This window comes from Cricetulus griseus, chromosome 7 (genome assembly GCF_003668045.3).
Source record: "Cricetulus griseus strain 17A/GY chromosome 7, alternate assembly CriGri-PICRH-1.0, whole genome shotgun sequence".
Taxonomy (NCBI): Eukaryota; Metazoa; Chordata; class Mammalia; order Rodentia; family Cricetidae; genus Cricetulus; species Cricetulus griseus.
In genome coordinates, this window is record NC_048600.1 from 65,884,401 (window position 1) to 65,907,577 (window position 23,177).

General features: G+C 45.8%; 1 protein-coding gene across 1 annotated transcript; it reads left to right on the forward strand.

The window, feature by feature from the left end:
- The first annotated feature begins 18,379 nt into the window (after positions 1 to 18,379).
- Nhp2 (NHP2 ribonucleoprotein) lies at positions 18,380 to 22,589 on the forward strand. The gene is made up of 4 exons (XM_027427602.2): positions 18,380 to 18,621; positions 18,719 to 18,788; positions 21,350 to 21,455; positions 22,235 to 22,589. Exons 1-4 carry the CDS (start codon positions 18,462 to 18,464, stop codon positions 22,358 to 22,360), a joined length of 462 nt encoding a protein of 153 aa, XP_027283403.1. The 5' UTR covers positions 18,380 to 18,461; the 3' UTR covers positions 22,361 to 22,589.
- Positions 22,590 to 23,177: the final 588 nt, after the last annotated feature.

Below are 23,177 nucleotides of genomic sequence, written 5' to 3' on the forward strand. Positions count from 1 at the left end.
GGTCTGACGCCGTGACCGTTGGAGTGTGGTGTTTCCAGTTTCAGCTTAATACCGATAGATACTTAACATCGCATTCATGTTTAGTTTTGCTTTTAATTTATTTCTTTTTAACGTTGATTGGGTTTTGTTTTGTTTTTTGAGACAGGATCTCGAAGCCCAGACTGGCCTTAACTCCAGACAAACACTCCTTTTTCACCCGCTCAGTGCTAGGATTGTGCAGCATCACCACCATGCCTGGCTTAATTTCATTTATTCTACATGACTTTTTAAGAAAGAAAGAAAGAAAGAAAGAAAGAAAGAAAGAAAGAAAGAAAGAAAGAAAGAAAGAAAGAAAGTCTTTTTCTGTACCCAGGGCATGATTACAGACATGTTCCACCCTGCCTAGTCTAACAACTTGTTTTCAGGAAAAATTTCCTGTTAAATCACATATGAGGTGATGTTAAAGAGGACTACTTCTCTTTTACGATTTAACCACAAGGCTTTAAAGGCCTGAGTTATCCCATGATTTCTGTGTATATGTACATAACACAGAAATGTTTGAGTGTAAGCACACACGTGCTAGGGCCTGCATGTAGACATCAATTAAAAGTGTCAATCTTAAACAGGCTGTGACGGCGCATGCTTTTAATCCCAGAACTTGGAAGGCAGAGACAAATGGATTTCTGTGAGTTTGAAGCCAGCCTGGTCTACGGAGTAAATTCCAGGACAGCGAAGACTACAAGAGAAATCCTATCTCAAAAAAAAATAAATAAATAAATAAAAAATGAAAATAAAAAAGTAATAGTCAAAAAACTTCCTGGTTCTCTCCTTTCATTTTTCTTTTTTTTTTTTTTTTTGGAGTGGGGGTAGAGTGGGGCAGTCGAGGCAGGGTTTCTCTGTGGCTTTGGAGGCTGTCCTGGAACTAGCTCTTGTTTTGTTTTGTTTTTCGAGACAGGGTTTCTCTGTATTGTTTTGGAAGCTGTCCTGGAACTCACTCTGTAGGCCAAGCTGGCCTCGAATTCACAGAGATCTGCCTGCCTCTGCCTCTTGAGTGCTTCGATCAAAGGTTTGTGGCACCACTGCCAGGCGGCACCTTCCATTTTTCTGAGTTCCTGGGATTGAATTTTGAACTTCTGCCACTAAGCTTTCATAGCAAGTTCACTCAATTTTCTCACTAAATCTCTGCTATGTTTTGAGACAGGGTCTCATTCACTGCTTCATTTCCCCAGGCTAATGGGCTCACAACCTGCGGGAGATTGTCTCCTCCCTTGTCAATGTAATAGTGCTAGGATTACAGATTTGTACTATGGTGTTCAGCTGTGGGTTCTGGAGACCTGAGCTTAGGTCCTCATGCTTGTGCCTGCTGAGCCCTCTCCACTTTTTCTATTCTTGTTTGTTTGTTTGTTTTTGTTTTTCGAAACAGGGTTTCTCTGTGGCTTTGGAGGCTGTCCTGGAACTAGCTCTTGTAGACCAGGGTGGTCTCAAACTCACAGTCCCAAGTGCTGGGATTAAAAGCGTGTGCCACCAATGCCTGGCTCTTTTTCTATTTTTTATTTTATTTTGTTTTTTGGAGACAGGGTTTCTCTGTGGCTTTGGGGGCTGTCCTTTTTTATTTTATTTTTAATTTTTAAGAAAGGATCTTTCTAAGCCGGGCATTGGTGACGCACACTCGGGAGGCAGATGGATCTCTGTGAGTTCGAGACCAGCCTGGTCTACAAGAGCTAGTTCCAGGACAGCCTCCAAAGCCACAGAGAAACCCTGTCTCGAAAGAAAAAAATAAAAGAAAGAAAAAAAGAAGAAAGGATCTTTATATTCCTGGCTGTCCCAGAACTCACTCTGTAGGCCAGGCTGGCCTTGAATTTACAGAGATCAGCCTGCCTCTGCATCCTGAGTGTTGGGATTAAGGTGAAAGAGAGTGCATGGTGACATGCATCCTTTTTTCTTTTTTTGGTACTGGGGCTCACTGTGTACCTCACAGACATCCTGATTGTGCTTAATTCCTAGGCAAGTCTCTGCTCAATTAAGCTGAGAGGAGGATTAACCATCATTGGCTTGCTAGGAAGCCTCTCACACACAGCCATTTTAATCCCTATCACCACCTAAGTCCTCCCCCAACAGCAGGGAGGACCAAGGTTATGGCCACAAAGCATGACAAGAAAAGCCACCCAGATGATGACAATCAGGAAACAAGGCTCAAAGTCAAATCACTTAAAACTATGGGAGCCGAAGCTCAGATGGTAGAGTGCAAATATGAGGGCTGGAGTACACATCCCCAGCTTCCAGATGAAAAAGCTGAGTGTGAAGCCAGGGTAATATCAAACTTCAGAGGCAGAAACAGATGGATCAACATATGTGGTGCATATACATATATACAGGCTAAACACTCATACATTTAAAATTAAAAAGTTGGACCTGGCAACCCTTATCTGTGTCCCTAGAGCATTGTGAGTGGAGACAGGCAGATTCCCAGAGCTCACTGTCCAGCCACTCTAGCCAATCAGAGAATGGGTGAACAGCATGTTCAGTGAGAGACCTTGTCTCAAAAGATAAGGTGGAAAGTGGCTGAGAATACAATTCAGTTGATTTGTCTTCCAAGTATAAGGCCCTGTGCTGGATGGATCCCCAGAACCACCAAAACCAAACAAACAGGAAAAAGATAAGGCGTGCACTAGAGGAAGAGGCCCAGTCTTACCCTCTGGTCTTCACACACATACACTGTACGCACAGGTGCACATACACAAAAGCAGCCTCAAGACAGAGCTGGGGGGGGGGAGGTGTACATTCCCTTTACCTACAAGGATTTATCCAGCATAGTTCAGAAATACTTTCAAGGATGTGAATTCTGAGGACACTTTGGGGAAGTGCTTCCCCAAAACAGGGTCCAGCAATGATTGGTACATCAAAATATTTTTGCAGGGCAGGAGAGATTTCTCAGTGGTTAAGAGCACTTGCTCCTCTTGCAGAGGACTCTTGAGAGTTACCAATGGCCACATTATGTGGCTTATAACTGTCTTTAATACCAGTTCCAGGGGTCCTAAGCCTCTGACCTCTGAGGGCACTTGAGCTTACTTGTACATTCTCATGTGCAGACACATACACCTACACATAAATAAAAATAATAGAAAATTTATTCAGATATGATTTTATGTATATGTGACTTTTTTTGGTTTTTTGAGACAGGGTTTCTCTGTGTAGTGTTGGCTGTCCTGGAACTTACTCTATAGACCAGGCTGGCCTCAAACTCACATAGACTCACCTGCCTCTGCCTCCCAAGTGCTGGGATTAAAGGGCATTCTTTTCTATGATGAAAAGATTCTTTTACTGGGGGTGGAGGGGACTCACTATGTATCCCTGGATGGCCTGGATCTTGCTATGTAGACCAGGCTAATTTCAAATGTACAGAGATCTGCCTACCTTTGCCTCCCTGGTTATGGGATAAAAGACTTGTGGCAGGTGGGTGGTAGTGGCGCACACCTTTCATCCCAGAACTAATGAGGAAGAGGCAGGTGGATCTCTGTGAGTTTGAAGCCAGCCTGGTCTACAAGAGCAAGTTTCAGGGCAACTAGGTCTGTTTCACGGAGAAACCCTGTCTCAAAAACCAAACAAAATAAAGGCTTGTGCCACCACACCTGGCTTTAGGTTTATCTTTAGGGGGCTACAGAAATGGTTCATCAGTTAAGTACTTGCTGCTCTTATAGAGTACCTGGGTTTGGTTCCCAGCACCTGCATAGTGGCTTTCAACATCTTTAATTCTAATTCCAAGGGATCTGGTACACTTTCTGTCCTCTGTGAGTACCAGGCATGCATGTAACACACAGGCATACATGCAGGCAAAACATTCACACACGGAAAATAAATCTTCTGTTTTGCTTTTTTTTAAATAGAATCCCACTACGGAGCCCTGGCTGGCCTGAAGCTGGCCTAAAACATGATATGTAGACCAGGCTGGCCTCCAACTTACAGAAATCCACCTGCCTCTGCCTCCTAAGTGCTTAGATTAAAGACATGAGTTACAATTCCCAGAAAAACCAGATGTATCTTTAAAAGAAAATTATCCTCTCTCTGTCTGTCTCTGTCTCTCTGGTCTCTCTGTCTCTGTCTCTGTCTCTGTCTCTGTCTCTCTCTCTCTCTCTCTTGCTCTGTGTGTGTGTGTGTGTGTGTGTGTGTGTGTGTGTGTGTGTACACATAAGTGAAGTGCTTGTGAAGAGCAGAAGAGAGCATCAGAACCTTTAAAACTGGGGTTATAGACAATTGTCAGCCACCTGACACACAGTATGTACTCCTAACCACTGAACCATCCCTCCAGCCCAAATAATTCAGTTAATTCAGCCAGGGACTCAGTTACTCCAACAGACTCTAGAAGGCCCCTGGCTCTGAGGATTCATACTGCTCAGCAATCTCTATATATAATGTGTACAGTCTGCAGTCTAGAGCTAGGTATGTAGCTCAGTAGTAAAGTGCTTGCCTGGCATGCTCCAGATGTGGGTTCAGCTAGGTTCTCTTTCCACTTCCTACCCTCACTCCCCCTGCCCCAACAAAAATCTCATATAACCTAGGCCAGTTTCAATTCCTTATTTTAGGAACAGAATAACCACTAACTCCTAATCCTCCTGCTTCAACCTTCTAAGTGCTAGGGTGACAGGATCCAACCAGTTATATGCAGTGCTGGAGATAGAACCCTGGGATTCCTGCATGCTAACAACATTCCCAGCCTACGAATTACATGAATTTTTCTCTCTTCCTCTTCAGTTTGAGTTTTGTCTGTTGTTTGTGTGTTTTGGCTTTAATCTACAAGGTAGAAGTGGTTTGGGTTTTTTGGTGGTGGTGGTGGTGGTAGTCGTGGTGGTTTTTGTTTTGTTTTGTCTTCTGGAGACAGGATTACTTTGTGTAGCCTTGGCTTTCCTGGAACTCCCTCTGTAGACCATGCTGGCCTCGAACTCACAGAGATCCTCCTGACTCTGCTTCCCAAGTGCTGAGATTAAAGGTGTGCGCTATTACTGCCAGACTTTACGTAGTGGATGTTGCATCAATTGACAAACTATCCCTAGCCTCTGCTGCAATCGTCACTCCACTGTCTTCTCACACTGTGCCAAATGTCCCTGCTTTGGGATACCCCCCACATACACACCCAACTCCATCCATCCAGAGGAGTCTTTATGAAAAGGATGTCTTGGTGATACTCTGCGTGAAGACTCTGGTTGGCTGGCTTCCTAGTGCTCTGAGGAAGAATTTCTCACCCTGACTTGAAGTGACAATAAGAGAAGGAGATGACTAAGACCTCCAATCATGATGATCCTACTGGCCAGCATTCCTTGTTCCCTGAGTTGTATTGCCTTCCACCCAGCTGGAACTTGGTATGAGCTAGATGAACACATACTGTACAGGGCACTGAGAATGGCCCTCCTTTCTCACCCGAACTGACCATCCCATCTGGTTTATGAGGTCAAATATGTCTGACCCAGTCACATCTCAAAGTCACTCTCTACTCCAGCTTTGCTCAACTCCTTTTATCTCCCAGAACTCACTAGTGCTAGGTTGCTTCTCTATACCATAAAGCATTCTGCTTTAGATTTCACCCACTTAATTTCTTACTCTTTTGGGGGTTAAACTGCACCCTCCCCCCGAAAAAAAAGATATACTAAAGACCGTGGGCTGGAGATGTAGCTCAACTGGGAGAGAACTTGACTAGTTTATGTGAAGCCATGGGTTCAATCCCCACCATTGCACAAGTCACGTATGGTGAGTACATCTTTTTTTTTTTTTCCTAATTTAACTTTTTTTCATTTTTTTCCCTTTTTTTTTGTTTTGTTTTGTTTTTTCGAGACAGGGTTTCTCTGTATTGCTTTGGAGCCTATCCTGGAACTCGCTCTGTAGACCAGACTGACTTCAGACTCTCAGAGATCTACCTGCCTCTGCCTCCTGAGTGCTGGGATTAAAGGCATCTGCCACCAATTCCCAGATAATTTAACTTTAATTTATGTACATTGGTGTGAAGCTGTCAGATCCCCTGGAACTGGAGTTACAGACAGCTGTGAGCTGCCTTGTGGGTGCTGAGAATTGAATCTGGGTCCTCTGGAACAGCAGCCAGTGCTCTTAACTGCTGAACCATATCTCCAGCCCCTCGTGAGCACATCTTTAATCACACCACTAATCTAGAGACAGAGGCAAGAGGATCAGAAGATGTTGGGCAGTAGTGGCACACACCTTTAAACCCACCACTCAGTAGGCAGAGGCAGACGGATCTTTGTGAGTTAGAGACCAGTCTTGTCTACAAAGCAAATTCCAGGACAGCCAGGGTGGTTACACAGAGAAACCCTGTCTCAAAAAGAATTTAAAAAAAAAACAAAACAAAACAAAAAAAGGAAGTTTAAAATCATCCTAAAAAATATTTAAAAAATAAAAAACAAGGGCTGGAGCTGAGCGGAGGTGGTGCACGCCTTTAATCCCAGCACTCGGGAGGCAGAGGCAAGAGGATCTCTGTGAGTTCGAGGCCAGCCTGGTCCACAAGAGCTAGTTCCAGGTTAGCCTCCAAAGCCACAGAGAAACCCTGTCTCGAAAAACCAAAACCAAAACCAAAACAAACCAAAAAAACAAGGGCTGGAAAGATGGCTCAGTGGTTAAGAGCACTGACTGTTCTTCCAGAGGTCCTGAGTTCAATTCCCAGCAACCACATGGTGGCTCACAACCACCTTGAATGAGATTTGGTGCCATCTGCTAGCATGCAGGCAGAAGACTGTGTACATAATAAATAAAAATAAAAGCTTTAAAAATAAATAAACAAAACAAAATCCTCTGCTACATGTCAAATTTGAGGTCAGTCGGGGACCCATGGAAGATATTGTTTAAACCCTAACACTTCCTCCCATTATTGCAAAGGACCATTGAGGAGACTCAGACTATCACAATGGGTTTCAATATAGGGAGATTGAAACTGGGGAGATGACTCAGTGGGTCAACACTTACTGTGTATTTGGGCCACATTCAGATCTCTACTGCAGCTGGGTATGATGGCCAAGGCAAGAGGCAGGCAGATCTCTGTGAGTTCCAAAGCCAACCAGGGCTAAATAGCAAGTTCTAGATCAGCCAGGGTTTTGTAATGAGACCCTGTCGCCAAAACAAAACAACAGAAACAGAACAGATCTGCCAAAAGCCAGGCACAACTGCATGTGTTTAGGAATTAGGCAGAGAAAGGAAAATCTTGGGGACTTGTTAGCCAGCCAGTCTAGCAGAAACAGTGGAATGGAGAGCAATGGAGAAGGACACCTTGTGTTGAGTGCTAGCCTCCACATGTATGTGTTCATTTGTGTACACACACATATACACACCACAAGATAAATAAATAAATATATAAGCAAAGAATCTAAATGAAACTTTCCAGTCTGTCAGCCTTCAAGGCACAGCACCGAGCACCTGTCTTAGGTAATGCCATCAGAGGCCACCAGAGAAAGTGATGCATTTTGGGGAAACACAGCAGAAACCAAGAGAGTGGATAAGGCAAAGCTTCCCACAGGATGAGAGGCCCAGGCAGCCTTCTGAAGAAGTTGTCCAAGCCACGGTGAATAAGAAGGGGTGCAGGGAGAAGGAACTTCTGGAGCAAAGGCTGAAGGCTGAGAAGACCCACCACTGGGAGGACTGCAAGTTGATCACAGGGACACACAGGAGTTGGACTGCAGGAAACAGGGGCTTCATGCCTGACAAGGGTTTCAGAAAAAACACAATCCAGAAGACAGCATACATAGCTAGAGTGACAGTTTGGGGGCGGGCATGGAAAGGAGGGAATAATGAGTCATCAAGGGGGGTGAGTTGGCAGAACTCTGTAAATGCCAATGATCCCAACTCTACACCCAAGTGCAAGGTGTATAGTTAGATTGGGGCAGGAACCACCCAGTGGAGGGACTAGGCCAGGCTAGCTAGAGAACGGGGTGGGAGGTGGCGTGAAAAGAAAGGAGGGAATATCAATCATGATACCCCTGGTGAAGTCCTCCTGGATTCCTTGCCATTCCAGTGGCATGGTTTCTTCTACTTCTTCTGGTACCAGCTTCTAGTAGCTACAGAAGAGTAAAAGAGATGATCCAGTAGTTAAAAGCACACATTGCTCTTCCAGAGGACCCAAGGTCTGTTCCCAACACCTATGTGAGTGGCTCCCAACCACCTGTAACTCTAGCTGCAGATCTGACTTCCAGGCTCCATAGGCACCTGCTCTTACTTACCCATACATATAGAAATAATAAAATTGCATGCAAGCAAATTGACAACATGAACATTCCATGGTATGGTTAAGGGGAGGTTTTTATTGTAGAGAGAGAGGAGAGAAAAAGAGAACAGCCAGAGACATCTGGAAGAGTTCAGAGCAGAGAAAGACAGAACATGGTCAGCAGACTGGACCTGGCCAGGGCTATCTGCAAGAGAAGAGCGGAGGATAGAGAAAAAAGGGAGCATAGCGAGAAAGCAGGGTTATACGGGAGTAGAGTAGTTGAGGGGAGGGAAGGACCAGGAGGCTGGAGTGGGAGCTCTGAAATGTATAACAAGTACTGGCAATCCTGAGGGAGCCTAGAGGCCAGTATGCATTTTGAGTTGTCAATGACCCTGCTGCCAGAGGTAAGGGAAATGACTCCTTTTGGCAAATGGGAACCAGTTTCACAAGTTCCTGAGGAATGCTGGCTTTCATTTAACCGCCAGAAATCCTCCCTTAGTCCAGGTTGAGCTCATTTCTTGATATTTGGACTGATTTTTGGAGTTTGGGTAATTGGAGTTCCTTTTGGACCCGATAAAAATAAATCTTTATAAAAGAAAGAGATGCTCTATTTCAAAAAGAAAGGTCAACTCTCTTTTTGACAAAACTCTGCCAAGGGGACAAAGAGGAGGCCAAAGAGTAAGGTGGGCAGCCTCCCTGGCCATTGTTCCCCGGCTGCCCCAGAGCAAAGGCCTTTCGCTCCGCTCAAATCCACGAGAGAGGCAGGCCTCTGAGCTCTCACCGGCGGGGGAGGGCTCTGAAAGCCACAGAGCCCACACACACCAGTTCCGCACTTCCATCAAGCCAGAAACCGGAAGAGGCGGGGACAAGACAACCCACTGGCTGGGCTCCTCCCTCTTCCCTGCACAGCAGAGGGAAAAACAAAGCTATTTGCTACTGCACAGCAATCCTAGGGCCTGAGCTCCAAATCCCAACAAGTCGCTGGGAGCAGTCGCAAGGGAGAGGAAATGCATGGGATCCCGGTCAGGGGAGAAACAGTCTCTAGACAACACAGGAAAAGTGCTAGAACGTATTCCAGCTTCTTGGATTCTGGAGACCAATGTGGCCACCTTCTGTCTCCACACCCTTATAGAGAACTAGTTAGACTACTCCAACAGGGAGGCGGGGTCGGGCTTGCTGTGCAGGATAAAACATTGTCACTTAGCCTAGGATGACAAGATGGGACTTCATATTCACTTGTGCAATCGCTTGAAAACTACATTTTTGTTTTCTTTTGAGACACACTCTCATGTAGCTCAGACTGGCATCCACCTCCTAATGCAGCCAAGGATGGCTCTAAACTTATGAACTTTCTGAACTTCACATCCTCCCAAATTCTAGGATTACAGGTGTGAGTCATTGTATCCAGTTTTCCTGTTGCTGGAATTGAACCCAGGGCTTTGTCTATGTAGGCAAGCAGCCTACAAACCCAGCTTGACCCTATTTTAATTTTTTTCCTTTGTTTTTTTTTTTTGTTGTTGTTGTTTGTTTTTAGATTTACTTAGGGGTGGGGCTGGACAGATGACTCAGCAGTTAAGTGCACTGAAGGGGACCCAGCCGGGCATTGGTGGCACATGCCTTTATTCCCAGCACTCGGGAGGCAGAGGCAGGCAGGTCTCTGTGAGTTCGACGCCAGCCTGGTCTCCAGAGTGAGTGCCAGGATAGGCTCCAAAACTACACAGAGAAACCCTGTCTCGAAAAACCAAAAAAAAAAAAAAAAAAAAAATCCAGTTCCAAAGGATCCGATGCCCTCTTGTGAGCACCAAACACACACATGGTACACAAAATGCCCTCTGTGGGCACCAAACACACACATGCCCACCAGGCTTTTTCTTTTAGGTCACCAACCAGCTCCTGAATCATGACACAGAAACTTAATATTAGTTTTGAAAGTCTGGGTTTAGCTTAGCTCTCATTTTAGTCTATTTCTCTCTCTCTCTCTCTCTCTCTCTCTCTCTCTCTCTCTCTCTCTTTCTCTCTCTCTCTCTGTAGACCAGGTAGCCTCAAACTCAGAGGTTTGCCTGCCTCTGCCTCCTTCCTGAGTGCTGGGATTAAAGGCCTGCACCACTACACCCAGACAAAAAAAAAAAAAGTTAAAAAGAATTTAAAAAATATTTTTCCTTTATGTGGATATGTGCAGTAGTATGTGCCCATGAGTGCAGGTGTCCACAGAATCCAAAAGATGGTGTTCAATCCCTTAGAGATGGAGATACAGGTGATTTTGAGCTGCCCAACCTGGGTTCTGGGAGTCAAACTTGGAGTGAAGGAACCGGCTTCCCTTTTGGCAGCCATAATGGTTGAACATGTGCTTCTATGACCTTGTCCTAGAAACCAGAAAGTCAGATGCCTGTCTTGTGACAAGGAACCAATCAGAAGTTAGCTGGTGGTGCTATGCTTTATGGCTCTGGGTGTGCTTTACGGACAAGCGCACAGCAATGACGTAGAGAGCATAGCAACCACCCTGGGAGGGCCTATGAGCCATAACAACCAGTTGACCAATCAACACAGGGCAAGCCCTCCAAGCCTGGAGGCACACCAATCGTGAGCCTGTGCGTACCCCTAGACACTCCCCTTACGCTGCCCTATAAGATCTTTTGGGAGACCCAAGGAGCCGTCTTTTTCTAGCCGTCTGCCATGGCGGGTGGGTGAAAGACCCGAGCTAACATGGGGTTAGTTCGTTAAATTACAATAAAGCCTCGTGCAGTTTGCAGCAAGCTCTCGAATCCGCCTGGTGATTGGGGTGACCGCGAACCTGGCCTGAGACCCCGGATACTTGAGTTTTCGGGGGTCTAACATTTTGGGGGCTCGTCCGCGATTTGCGACCACCCTTCACCTGAGTGGATTCGATCTTGGAGGTAAGATGATTAGAGCTCGCAATTTATATATGTTCAATGTTCTATGTTTCTTGTTTTGTCTCTTGCTGTTTTGTTTGGTGCCATGATTTGTATTTGATCTGCGCAGAATTTGTATTTGTAATTCGGACTTCTGGGGATGACCCTAAAGTCCTGCCCTGGATGAAAGTCCGAGGGTTGCTTGATTTGATCTGCGCAGAATTTGTAATTTGTATTTGATCTGCGCAGAATTTGTAATTGAACCATAGGGTAAGCAGACTTGCGAGAACCTTGGTTCCACCCTGGATGAAAGTCCAAGGTTTGGTTGTAATTTTGGTTTGGGGCACCATTTCTTTGCCGCGGTTTGTCCTGTCTAATGTTTGTGCTGTCTAATGTGCTGTCATTTGTGTTATGTGTTTCTTAAGCATCTCTTTCTGTCCCACATTGCCCATGCACGTGGCATGCATGGGTCAGGGGGTCAGGGGTCTTTTCTTCTCTGAGCACATGGCGCCACCTCAACTGTTATCGGCAGATGCGCCAGAGGACAGACTGCCACTCTGAGGACACCCAGGACCCAGGAGGTATGGACTCGGGCCAAGGACACTTGGACCCGCCTCAGTTAGCCGCCGAGTTCTGCCGCCGTCTTCCCGGCGCCATTGCCTTATGAGCAGCGTGGGCGGATTGGGTTGGCGTCTGTTCTTTCCTGTCTATTCTGTGTTATCATCATTGGTTTTCAATTCAGGATCCACCACGCCACCCCCTTTCTATCCCCACCTGCGGGTCTGAGGCATGCCCAGTAGGACTGTTTCTGCCCCAGCTGCCGTTATGGCTGTTTCCCTGCTCTGGGGGAACATGGCTACAAGGCTGAGATCTGCTACCCGTCTTTCTGTGCTCCACACACATGGTATGCAGGGGGGCCGCAGGAGTCTTTTTCCCACCCCTGGATTGGCCAAGGGTCTGGGGTTACCAGCAGCACCCCCACCCCAGGTCTCTCTGCCTTGAGCACATGGAGCTAGCTCAGGCAGATGAACCATCTGTCCTGATCCGGATATTCAAAAAAAAAAAAAAGGGGGCCTTAAAGTTATTAAGAATTGTAAAAGGGACTTTGACAAAATTTTTATGTTGACTGAGAAATAAAAAAAAATGTAGGAGACTTAAGTAATAAAGAGGGAAAGGAAAAAAATTTGTCTAAGAATGTCTAAGAAAGTCAGAGAAATAAACTAAAAGGTTATAGAGAGTTACAGTAAATGGTAAAAGTTATAGAGGGTTAAAGCAAGTTGTAAAAGGTCAGAAAAAAGTTGGAGGTCAGAGAAAAAGATTGTTACAGAAAGTTATAGAGGGATAAATAAGTTGTAAAAGGTCAGAGGAAAGTTGTCGAAGGTCAGAGAAAAGGTTACAAGTTAAAAAAAAAAATTGTAAACTGTGCTATGGTTTCTCATGTCTACAAACAGTAAATTTTAAAAATGGTAATATAAGTTAAAATTTTAACCATATTAAGCTAATTCTGTTTTAAAAAGTCCTGTTTATTTCTCAAGTAATTTATATATATTTGTTTTAAAATGTTCTGTTTCCTGGTTTAGCCAGCACATGGCCAACTGGTCACATGACTTGACTAGTCGCCATTTTGCTAAAGTTAAAAAAGAATACTTAAACCGCCATCTTGACTAAAGATGACCGCATGGAAATTAGAGGTACCATCTTAAAAACAAGTTTTTCAATTAAGATTTAAAATGTTAATGCTTCTATATATTACAGAAAGACCTTAAGGGAATTTAAATTTCTTTTTAAAACCAGTTTTCAAATGTTTGTTTTTATTAATGTTTGTACTTAAAGAGCTTCAATTTAGAATTATTTCTAAGCAAAGCCTGACAATGTAAAGTTCTTGTTTTATAAAAGATGCTAATCTGTTACAGTTTGTGTTTTCAGAAGTTAAGTTTAGGATGTTGATAGCACACACCTTTAAGCTCAGGGTGTAGATGGCACACGCCTTTAATCCCACCATTCGGGAGGAAGAGGCAGATGGATCTTTATGAGTTCAAGGCCTGCCTGGTCCGGCAGATAGAATTCTAGAACAGGCTCCAAAGTCACAGAAAAACCCTGCCTCAGAAAGAAGTTAAGCTACTGTTTAAGAAATATAAGATAGCTCTATATAGTTTTAAGTTCAGCTGTATTACAGAAGTAAGACTTTACCTAGCCACCTGTGTGCTTCTTGTATGCTTAAGGCAAGTAATTAAAACAGACCTCTAATGCTTCAGAGATCTTCAGAATATGGCATTTAAATTGTTATCTTTAAAGTTTATAATGTCAGACAGACCGCCAGATCCGGACAGTGACCCAAAGTCTCCAAAGAAGATTACGAGGCACCTTAGTTCCTGCACCTGGACCAGTGAGCGAGATGCTCAGATGTGAAACCTGCCGCCTGCCAGAACCTGGCCAAGAATGTGGACAAAGCTGCTGGACACTGGAAAATTGATTGTACCCCTTTGCCTAGACAAAACAAGGTCAGTCTTTTCCATGTCCCTCTTCCACAGAGAGGAAAAAAACCTCTCACAGTATAGGCCTGGTGGAGATTACTGTTCTTTGAGACAGCTGCCTCCAACGATAATGGAGAAACTTGGGTTTGGCTAACTGTATATGGACTTGCTTCTGACTGGCTTCTGTCACTTTTTAGTAGATTTGGATAAAGTATACCCTTCTCAGATCTCTGAAATATTACTGGTTGTCAGCTTGACAGCATCAGTCAGTCAGATCCACTATAGACTAGTCAGTATGTTAGCTGATAAAATAGTAACTATCTACTGTTCAGGCACGAGTTCAAGGTTTTTAAGTTTATTTTGGTTGTCATCTAAGTACAAACTTAAAGGGCTTTTCATCAGGCCAAAGGCACCTCTGTCCAATCCATACCTGGCACTCTGGACAGAAGCTATACATGCTTATAGCCCAAATCTGCAGTTTTTGCTAGGACTCAAAGTTATAAATATGTTCTTGCTGTTTAAACAGATATCTGCTTTTTCTACACTGTGGGCTTCAGTAAATAAGCTTTAACCTCTGTTCCTAGTTTAAACATGTCTTAAACAGGTTTCTGCTTCTGGCAGACATCTAAATATCAGTTGCTGACTACAGACTGTTCTAAGACTGCGAGCCCTAGACTTGCTGTGGATGTGAACCAGTTCAGCTGATATGGACACCCCCTGTCTCTACAACAGTGTCTGCTACCCAGAAGCCCCTGATGAATTCCCCATTGCCTAAATCCCTTTTTGCTTTTGACTAGCATTTCAACCTTCTGGGGTCCCTAACTTCGTCCCAAAGTCAGCAGGAAGCAGTTTAGAAAAGAATTTCGGCGTCCATTTTCCCTGGTTAAAATGCTAAGTCAAAAGGAACTCCCTTACATGGGGATGCCAATATCTATCACTCCCTGATGGGGATGCTAGAGAGACAGCAATTCCATGATTGGAATTTCCAGAAAAGAAAATGGGGGAATGAAGGAACCGGCTTCCCTTTTGGCAGCCATAATGGTTGAACATGTGCTTCTATGACCTTGTCCTAGAAACCAGAAAGTCAGATGCCTGTCTTGTGACAAGGAACCAATCAGAAGTTAGCTGGTGGTGCTATGCTTTATGGCTCTGGGTGTGCTTTACGGACAAGCGCACAGCAATGACGTAGAGAGCATAGCAACCACCCTGGGAGGGCCTATGAGCCATAACAACCAGTTGACCAATCAACACAGGGCAAGCCCTCCAAGCCTGGAGGCACACCAATCGTGAGCCTGTGCGTACCCCTAGACACTCCCCTTACGCTGCCCTATAAGATCTTTTGGGAGACCCAAGGAGCCGTCTTTTTCTAGCCGTCTGCCATGGCGGGTGGGTGAAAGACCCGAGCTAACATGGGGTTAGTTCGTTAAATTACAATAAAGCCTCGTGCAGTTTGCAGCAAGCTCTCGAATCCGCCTGGTGATTGGGGTGACCGCAAACCTGGCCTGAGACCCCGGATACTTGAGTTTTCGGGGGTCTAACAGGAGCTTCTGCAAGAGTAGTACATACTCTTAAAGGTTGAACCTTCTTTCCAGTCCTCAGAGTTAAATCTATAAAATAGGTACACTGATGGCCCAGTGTGGTGGCCTATGACTTTAATCCCAGTACTTGGGGGCAGAGGCACATGGACCTCCATGAATCCAAGGTCAGCCTGGTCTACAGAGCTACTTCCAGGACAGCCAGGACTGTTAAACAGAGAAACCCTGTCTCAAAAAAACCAAAAAGAATAAATAAACAGCCATATGCTGTAATAGAAGTTATTTAAACCTTATTAACCATATATTTATGGAATCTCTATTTAGTACTTTTGGACTAAGTGAGCCACACAGAAAACAACCCAGGGACGGCTGGAGTCCATGATGCATCACTGCCAGGCACAGCTCGTGGTAATTCCAGGGCTCTCCAGGAGGTGGCTGTATAAGCAAGGGAGTGGATTAGGACAGGAAAGCTTCCTAGACCACTGGGGAAGATTTCTAAGGCTGGGGACCATCAGATTTGGGCAGTGAAGGGGCCACCTTTCTCCCCCATCACATTGTCTGGGAATTTGACTTCCAGGGACACTTAACATCAATAGACAGAGGCAACTCCTATCTGTCCCCTTAAATTGGGTCTCCCTCAGCTTCAGCTTCAGCTGTCAAGTATTTAAGCCTTACTGTCTAAATAGTTGATATCCTCCAATGTTTATTAATCACTTACTGTATACTGTATAGACCTCCCTACAATCTGAAAAAGGAGGGATTATTACAACCTTTTTGTTGCTGTTTTTGGAGACAGGGTTTCTTTGTGTAACAGTCCTGGCTGTCCAGGAACTGACTCTGTTGACCAGGCTGGCCTTGAACTCAGAGATCCCCCTGCCTCTGCCTCCCGAGTGCTGGAATTAAAGGCGTGGCCACCACCACCCAGCCTTCTCTCTTTATTTTAACAGCCAATGTTACAGTTAGAAGAGAACTAGCTTTCCCTGGAACACTGGACAGATGCTAAGCACCGCTAACACATTGTCAAAATCCATTAAAATGCATGTAGTGACACGCACCTTTAATCCCAGCACTCAGGAGGCAGAGGCAGGGGGATCTCTGAGTTTGAGGCCAGTCTGGTCTACAGAGTGAGTTCCAGGATAGCCAGAGATACATAGAGAAACCCTGTTTTTTTTGTTTTTTGTTTTTTGTTTTTTGTTTTTTTTTTAAAGTCTGGTGTTGGTGTACTCCTTTAATCCCAGCACTCAGGAGGCAGAAGTGGGTGGATCTCTAAGTTCGAGACCAGCCTGGACTGGAACAGAGTGAGTTCCTGGTCAGCCAAGGCCAGACAGGGAAATCCTATCTGGAAAAAACAACCAATCAACCAACCAACCAAAAACACATAAATAAAATTTAGAAATAAAAGTAGTAATGGTGGTAGCTGGGCAGTGGTGGTTCACACCTTTCTTAGGAGGCAGAGACAGGAGGAACTCTGAGTTGAAGGTCAGCCTGTTTTACAGAGTGAGTTTGTAAGGAGCCTAAAACTAGGCAGTCAAAGGCCCGGCTGAAGAAAGATTAAAAGAAAGGGAGTATAGGCCCACTACCTGGCTATTGGAGATAAGAGCGAGAATGTGTGGTGTGTGGAAAATTTTGATTAGCAAGATTTAGCAAGTTATTTAAGGGACCAGCTCAGAACTGGGAATTTTAGAGTGTACCACCACTCTATGTCCTGGAGCTCTCCTCCGTTAACCTGAAGCAACCAGTCCATCAAGCTGAGAGCCGCCCGTTCTGAAAAGGCCGGACACCGGGCCTTTAGGAGACTTGACAGCCTGAATTCAGAGGAACAGAAGTCTGAGCCAGAACCTGCTGGCCCCTGCAGGAGAGGTACTTACTCCCTGCTATGAGCCTATTGTCTGTGGTTCTGAGGATTGTTATGCTTGTGTGTGTTACTTTGACATAAGTGTGAAGTAAAACTTATATACTCAAAACCAACTCGCTGAGTCTGTCATTCCTCCCAGGTCAAAACCTGGTAAGGGCTCGAGACAGAGTTCCAGAACCATTAGGGCTACACAGAGAAACCTTGTCTCAAAAATAAATAATAATGGTGTACACCTTTCATCCCAATCCTCAGGGAGTAGCGAAGGTGGATCTATTTCAGTTTAAGGCCATCAAAATCTACATAGTGAGTTTCAGGACAGGCAGGGCTAATTAATGAGACTTTGACTCAAAAAAACAAAAACAAAAACAAAAACAAACAAAAAACCCACACAAAGAAAAAAACACCACTAGTAGTTAATAAGTTCTTTATATTCATAAGCACTCCTGATGTTGATTTTCTTCTAAAGACGTATGGACTAGGCCGGGCGGTGGTGGCGCACGAATTTAATCCCAGCATTCAGGAGGCAGAGGCAGGTGGATCTCTGTGAGTTCGAGACCAGCCTGGTCTACAAGAGCTAGTTTCAGGACAGCCTCCAAAGCCACAGAGAAACTCTGTCTTGAAAAACCAAACAAACAAAAAAAAAAGCATGGGGCAGTTTGACTCCCTCATTAGTAGCTGGACTCTCCCTTGTTGCCCTGGCTGCCTGGAGCAAAAGGACAGTCAGTCTCACAGCCACCTGGGCCTCCTTTAGGCCAGCTAGCTCAGCTGGTACTTTCTATAATGCCTTCAGAAAATGATATAAGCACTTTGGCTGATTGCCATGGCTCCTGAAAGCATAGCCTCAGGCAAGACTGTTTGAAACAGTGTGTATCACTGTTTCAATCTGATGCCTGGATAAATGAATTTATATCACTACTTTTGTTTTACTTTTGAGGCAGTACCCTACTATGTTGCCCTAGGAGGGTCTCACTGTGTCGTCCTGGCAGGCCTTGAACTCACTATGTAAGACCAGGCTAACCTAAAACTCACACAGATCTACCTGCCTCTGCCTCCCCAGTGCAGGGATCAAAGGCGTGCGGCTTATAGCTTGAGCAACAATATTCAGGAAGGGAAAACGAAAACTTGAAAAAACCTTTAGCGGCACCAGGATTCAGCTAACCAGTAGCATCAGGTCACACCTGCCCAGGAGCTCAGGAGCCACACTACAGATTAATTCCTTTCGCCCCGCCCCTCTTCCCTTCCGACAAGACCCGCCTCTATCCCTATGGGCTCCGCCTCTCTATCCAAAGGCCCCGCCCCTTTCCCCTCTGAAACCCGACCTCTAAACTCCGCTACCGCGGGCGAAATCCAAACCCCGTGCCTAGATTGCCTTGTGACTCCGCCCCTACAGCCAAGACCCCGCCCCTCGCAGACATATTTACAGATTGGACGGTACAGAATACCTCGTTTCCCAATTGGTCACAGGGAAGGGCAGCTTCATGACCCGGAAGTGATCTCGGAGGCGGCGGCCGCGTGGTTCGTGTATTCACCTACTGGATTGCCGCAGTCTCTAAGATGACCAAAATAAAGTCCGTTCCGGAGGAGTCTGAGGCGCAGGCGGAGGGCTGCAGCGAGGAGCGCACGTACGAGGAGCTGCTGGTCAACCTGAACCCCATCGCGCAGCCGCTGGCGTCCCGCCGCCTGACGCGCAAGCTCTACAAGTGCATCAAGAAGGGTGAGGCGGCAGGGCGCGTGGCGAACGCGGGGCGGAGCGGGCGGCGGGCAGGCGGGCACGGGCTGGACGAAGTCGCGGCTCACCCTTCTCTTTGCAGCCGTGAAGCAGAAGCAGATTCGGCGTGGGGTGAAGGAGGTTCAGAAATTTGTCAACAAAGGCGAGAAAGGGTAAGAACCAATCCTCACATTGGTTTTTAAGTTTTATGTGTGTGGTTTTTTTTTTTTTTTTTTTTGCAGCTCTGGGGATTGAACCTAGGGCCTGTGCATGCTAGACAATTAACTCTGCCACTTGAGTTTGCGTTTTCAGTTGGTTAAGACTGAATTACACCTACTTAAGTGCTCAGTAAAGGTGAAGTTTACTCTGGCCTGAACTGCCTTCACTACAGACACCCACATCACTTACAGGAGCTCCCAATGAACTACAGGGAAGAGAACCCAGACCACGTATCCCGCCCTGTTCGTTCGTTCTGTGGATTGGCAGTTCTTTTCTGGAAAGCTTCAGGCAACATGCTGTAGGGAGACATCTTCCCAAGTAGGCCAGAGGAGAATGAGGGCTACTTTCCACTGCATAGCAAGTTTAAAGCAAGCATGACTATGAAAACGTTACAAAAAACCAAAAGGATAGAATGATAGCCGGGAGTGGTGGTGCAGGCGTTTGTTTAATCCATCACTTGGGAAGCAGAGGCAGGCAGATCTCTTGAGTTCCAGGACAGCCAGAACTGTGTATAGATACACTATCTCAAACTAACAACAAAGGAGAGAATGGATGAATGTTGGTTTGGGGGTTTGGGATCCTGAGAAGTATCTCATGAAGGCCTTTCAATTTTTTTTTCTTTTTGACTTATTTTGTGTGTGAATGTTTTGCCTAAACATATATGTGTGTCACTGGTGTCCTTGGAGATCAGAAGAAAGCAAAGTGTCAGATCCCCTTAGACTGGAGTTACAGATGATTATGTACCACCATGTGGGTGCTGGGAATTGAATGTGGGCCCTCTGGAAGACCAGCTGAGGCACCTCTCTAGTCCTTGTGGGGCTTGTTTGGTTTTTGTTCTCAAAGCAAAGTGAACACTGAGAAGTGCTATTGAGGAAGAATCAGGAGAGGCAAGTCAGACTTAGGAAGCTGTTGCTGTAGCCCAAGTGAGGGGTCGGGACTAGAGTGAAGGTTGGAGGATTAGAGAGGACAGTGACAGGTCTGTGCCTCCCGTGCGCCCGTTTGGGGTGTAGTCTGTGACTGCAGACAGTGAAGGAAAACCATGTTTGTCTGAAAACACTTTAGGTGTGGTTTTAGACAACTTTTCAGTATTTCAAAGGGTACCTTTATTACATGTGTATGTGCCTGCATACATATGTTGCATACATGTGCACTCTGGTGCTTATGTGGGTGTCAGAGGACAACTTGGGAGAGTTGATTTTCTCCACCATTTCCGTTCCGGGGACTGACCGAACTCAGGTACCTGGGGTTGGCAGTGAGTGCTTATATCCACTGAGGCATCCTGAGTTGACATGGAAAATGTCCTGGACATGCTATGCTTCCCTGTCCTCTTAACAGATGGTTGTGTTTGGTGGGGCAAACGAGGCCTGGTATTTCCAGGTGGCACCTGGCACCATGATTATGGGTCAGGGTAGCCAAGGAGAAGGGAGCACAAGGGAGGGCAGGCAAGCAACAGGCAGTGAGGACCAGTGCTAGGCCAAAGGGAATGAACTATGGAATCAGGGTTTTGAACCAAGGATTCTTGATCTGTCACTCACCCTTAAAGAATATTCTTCCTCTGGGCGGATCATTAGGACTATGGGTCTGTACAGAACACTGACAACTCACAACTTTAGTTGACATTTTTACTCTGGCAAACTTTCTCTTGGAGCCAGGCGTTGGTGGTGCACACCTTTAATCCCAACACTCGGGAAGCAGAGGCAGGCGGATCTATGTGAGTTCGAGACCAGCCTGGACAGCCTCTAAAGCCACAGAGAAACCCGGTCTCGAAACGGCCCCCCCCCCCAAAAAAAAAAAAAAAACCTTTCTCTTGGGACAGACCCTGTCTGTTTTCAGACCCCTGCCAATTTCTATGGCTTTGTTTTTTGGTCCTCTCCTGTATGTATTGCAAAAGGCGACCCTTGTTCTTGGCAACCAGCCTTTCAGTACCACTCTGTTCCCTTGGCCTTATTCTGTCCCTGCCCCTGCCATTCTAGGAGCCTATTTGTGGCACTCAAGTCTCTGTTGGAGTCATCTCCTAGCCGGGCAGTGGTGGTGCACACCTTTAACCCCAGCACTTGGGAGGCAGAGGCAGGCAGATCCCAGTGAGTTCGAGGTCAGCCTGGTCTACAGAGCGAGTTCCAGGACAGCCAGGACTATCGTACACAGAAACACTGCCTCGAAGAACCAAAAAAAGAGTCATCTCCTAGAATGTCACTGACACTTAAGAGCTGAGTTTCTATTTCTTGGCATTCCTCCCATACCTCATCTGTCCCAGCATTGTACCGCTTGTCACATTTGGTGGTATTTATGTGCTGTCAAATAGAGATCATGTCCCCCAGAAGAAATACATTTGCCAAACACGACTTTACACTCCCTTCTAAAGTTGGAGGCTGTCATGAACATGGACTCCTTGGAGGCAGGGCATCTTATTTATCTCTGTGCTCTCACAGCCCAGCTGGAGGTAATGCTTACAACTAAACAACTGAAAGGGAAGGAGGGACCAAAGTAGAAATAATGGTGGTTTCTCTCGTTGCAGAATCATGGTTTTGGCAGGAGACACATTGCCAATTGAGGTATACTGCCATCTACCAGTTATGTGCGAGGACCAGAATTTGCCCTATGTCTACATTCCCTCTAAGACGGTGAGGAGCTTATGCCCACTTTGCCCCACTCCCAGCTTGGCCCTAGGGAGGCTATATAAGGAAGTAACTCAAGTGTTAGAATTGACAGGTCTGGGTGGCTTGTTTCTTTTCTTTTTGGGATGGTATCTCCTTATGTTACCCACACTGGCCCCAGTCTCTGCGGCTCAAGCAATCCTTCTGCCACAGCCTTCTGTGTGGCTGGGCATGGCACATGGCAGATCTCCTTCCTGTAAGATGGGAATGTTCAGTATGCTAAGAAGGGAAATAGACTACATTTGAATGTGCCTTGTAAAGACTTTAAGATGTGGCGCCCTTGATTGTACTCTTAGGTAGGTTTATGTTCAGAGCAGTTTGAGGAACCTTGTGCATACATAGTTAGGACCATGTCTGGAGCACAAAAAGTGAAGGGTGGCAAGGACTTGTAGAACAGAGACACTGCCCTGCCTATAGGGATACCCTCATAGGCCATGTGGGAATATTCATTATAGGCTTGGGGGACCATGACCTGAAAGCTTAGTTTGAGTTTAAATGATGACAACTAATCTGAAAGAAAGAAAAAAAAAATTTTTTTTTTTCCTGGGACCAGGTTTCTCTGTGCCTTTGGAGGCTGTCTTGGAACTAGCTCTTATAGACCAGGTTGGTCTTGAACTCACAGAGAACCGCCCAGCTTCTGAAATATTTTTAAATGTAATGTGTACCAGTAGGACATGTGGGCTAGATTAGGCTGGTGGGTCACTTGTGGCTCCTGTTCCCAACAGTTTTTCTCCTCTTTTGTATAGGACTTGGGTGCAGCTACAGGCTCTAAGCGTCCCACCTGTGTGATCATGGTGAAGCCCCATGAGGAATATCAGGAGATCTATGACAAGTGCCTGGAGGAGGTGCAGGCTCTGCCAACACCTCTGTGAGAGACTTGAGCTGCAGCCTATTCCAGGAGCTGCTGGGCTGGCTGCAGGCGGCTGCCCACCCTAACAACATCTCCCCAATTTCCTGACATGGGACTTCTCCCCAGGCAGTTCTAACAGCTGTTCTTGGAGGTAAAGCCAGCATCTTTTCCATCAGTGCCATCTCCTTTTGAGCTTAGATGAAGACAGTTCCAAGAATGTGGGGTGGAAGTAAATGCTGAGGCAAAATGTGGTGAGTGTGGGTGTTTTTTAAACTCCAGCTGCCAATGGACCCAAGAAGTTGGCAGGAGGATGGAAGTGGCTTTTCAGCAGCGAGTCCCAAGAGTCCTTGCAAATGCTCTGTGCTGTCTCTACAGCCCATCCAAGCCTCAGTTCCCACTCCAGGACAGATGGGGTCAACAGCCTTACATATCTGATAGAATTAGTTTGCCTACCCACACAGTAAATTTCAAATTGGAAATGAAGCTAAATACACAATCCTAGGCCCTGGAGGCTCCAGAGATGGCTCAGCATTTAAGAACACTGGCTGCTCTTGCAGAGGCCCTGGGTTCAGCTCCCAACACCCACATGGTGATTCATACCTGTCTGTAATTCCAGTCCCAGAAAACTGAAGTCCTCTTCTGGCCTCTGAGGGCAACAGATACATGGTGCACAGACATACATGCAGGCAAAACACTCCTACACATAAATTAAAAAAAAAACCCCAATTCTCCAACTTGACAAGACTTTGAAGCATTTTTAAACTTAAGGTCCCTTCCTATAAAAAGCCCCACACAGGATTAGGGCACAGCAACCTAGTTAAAGCACCCTGGAATGACTA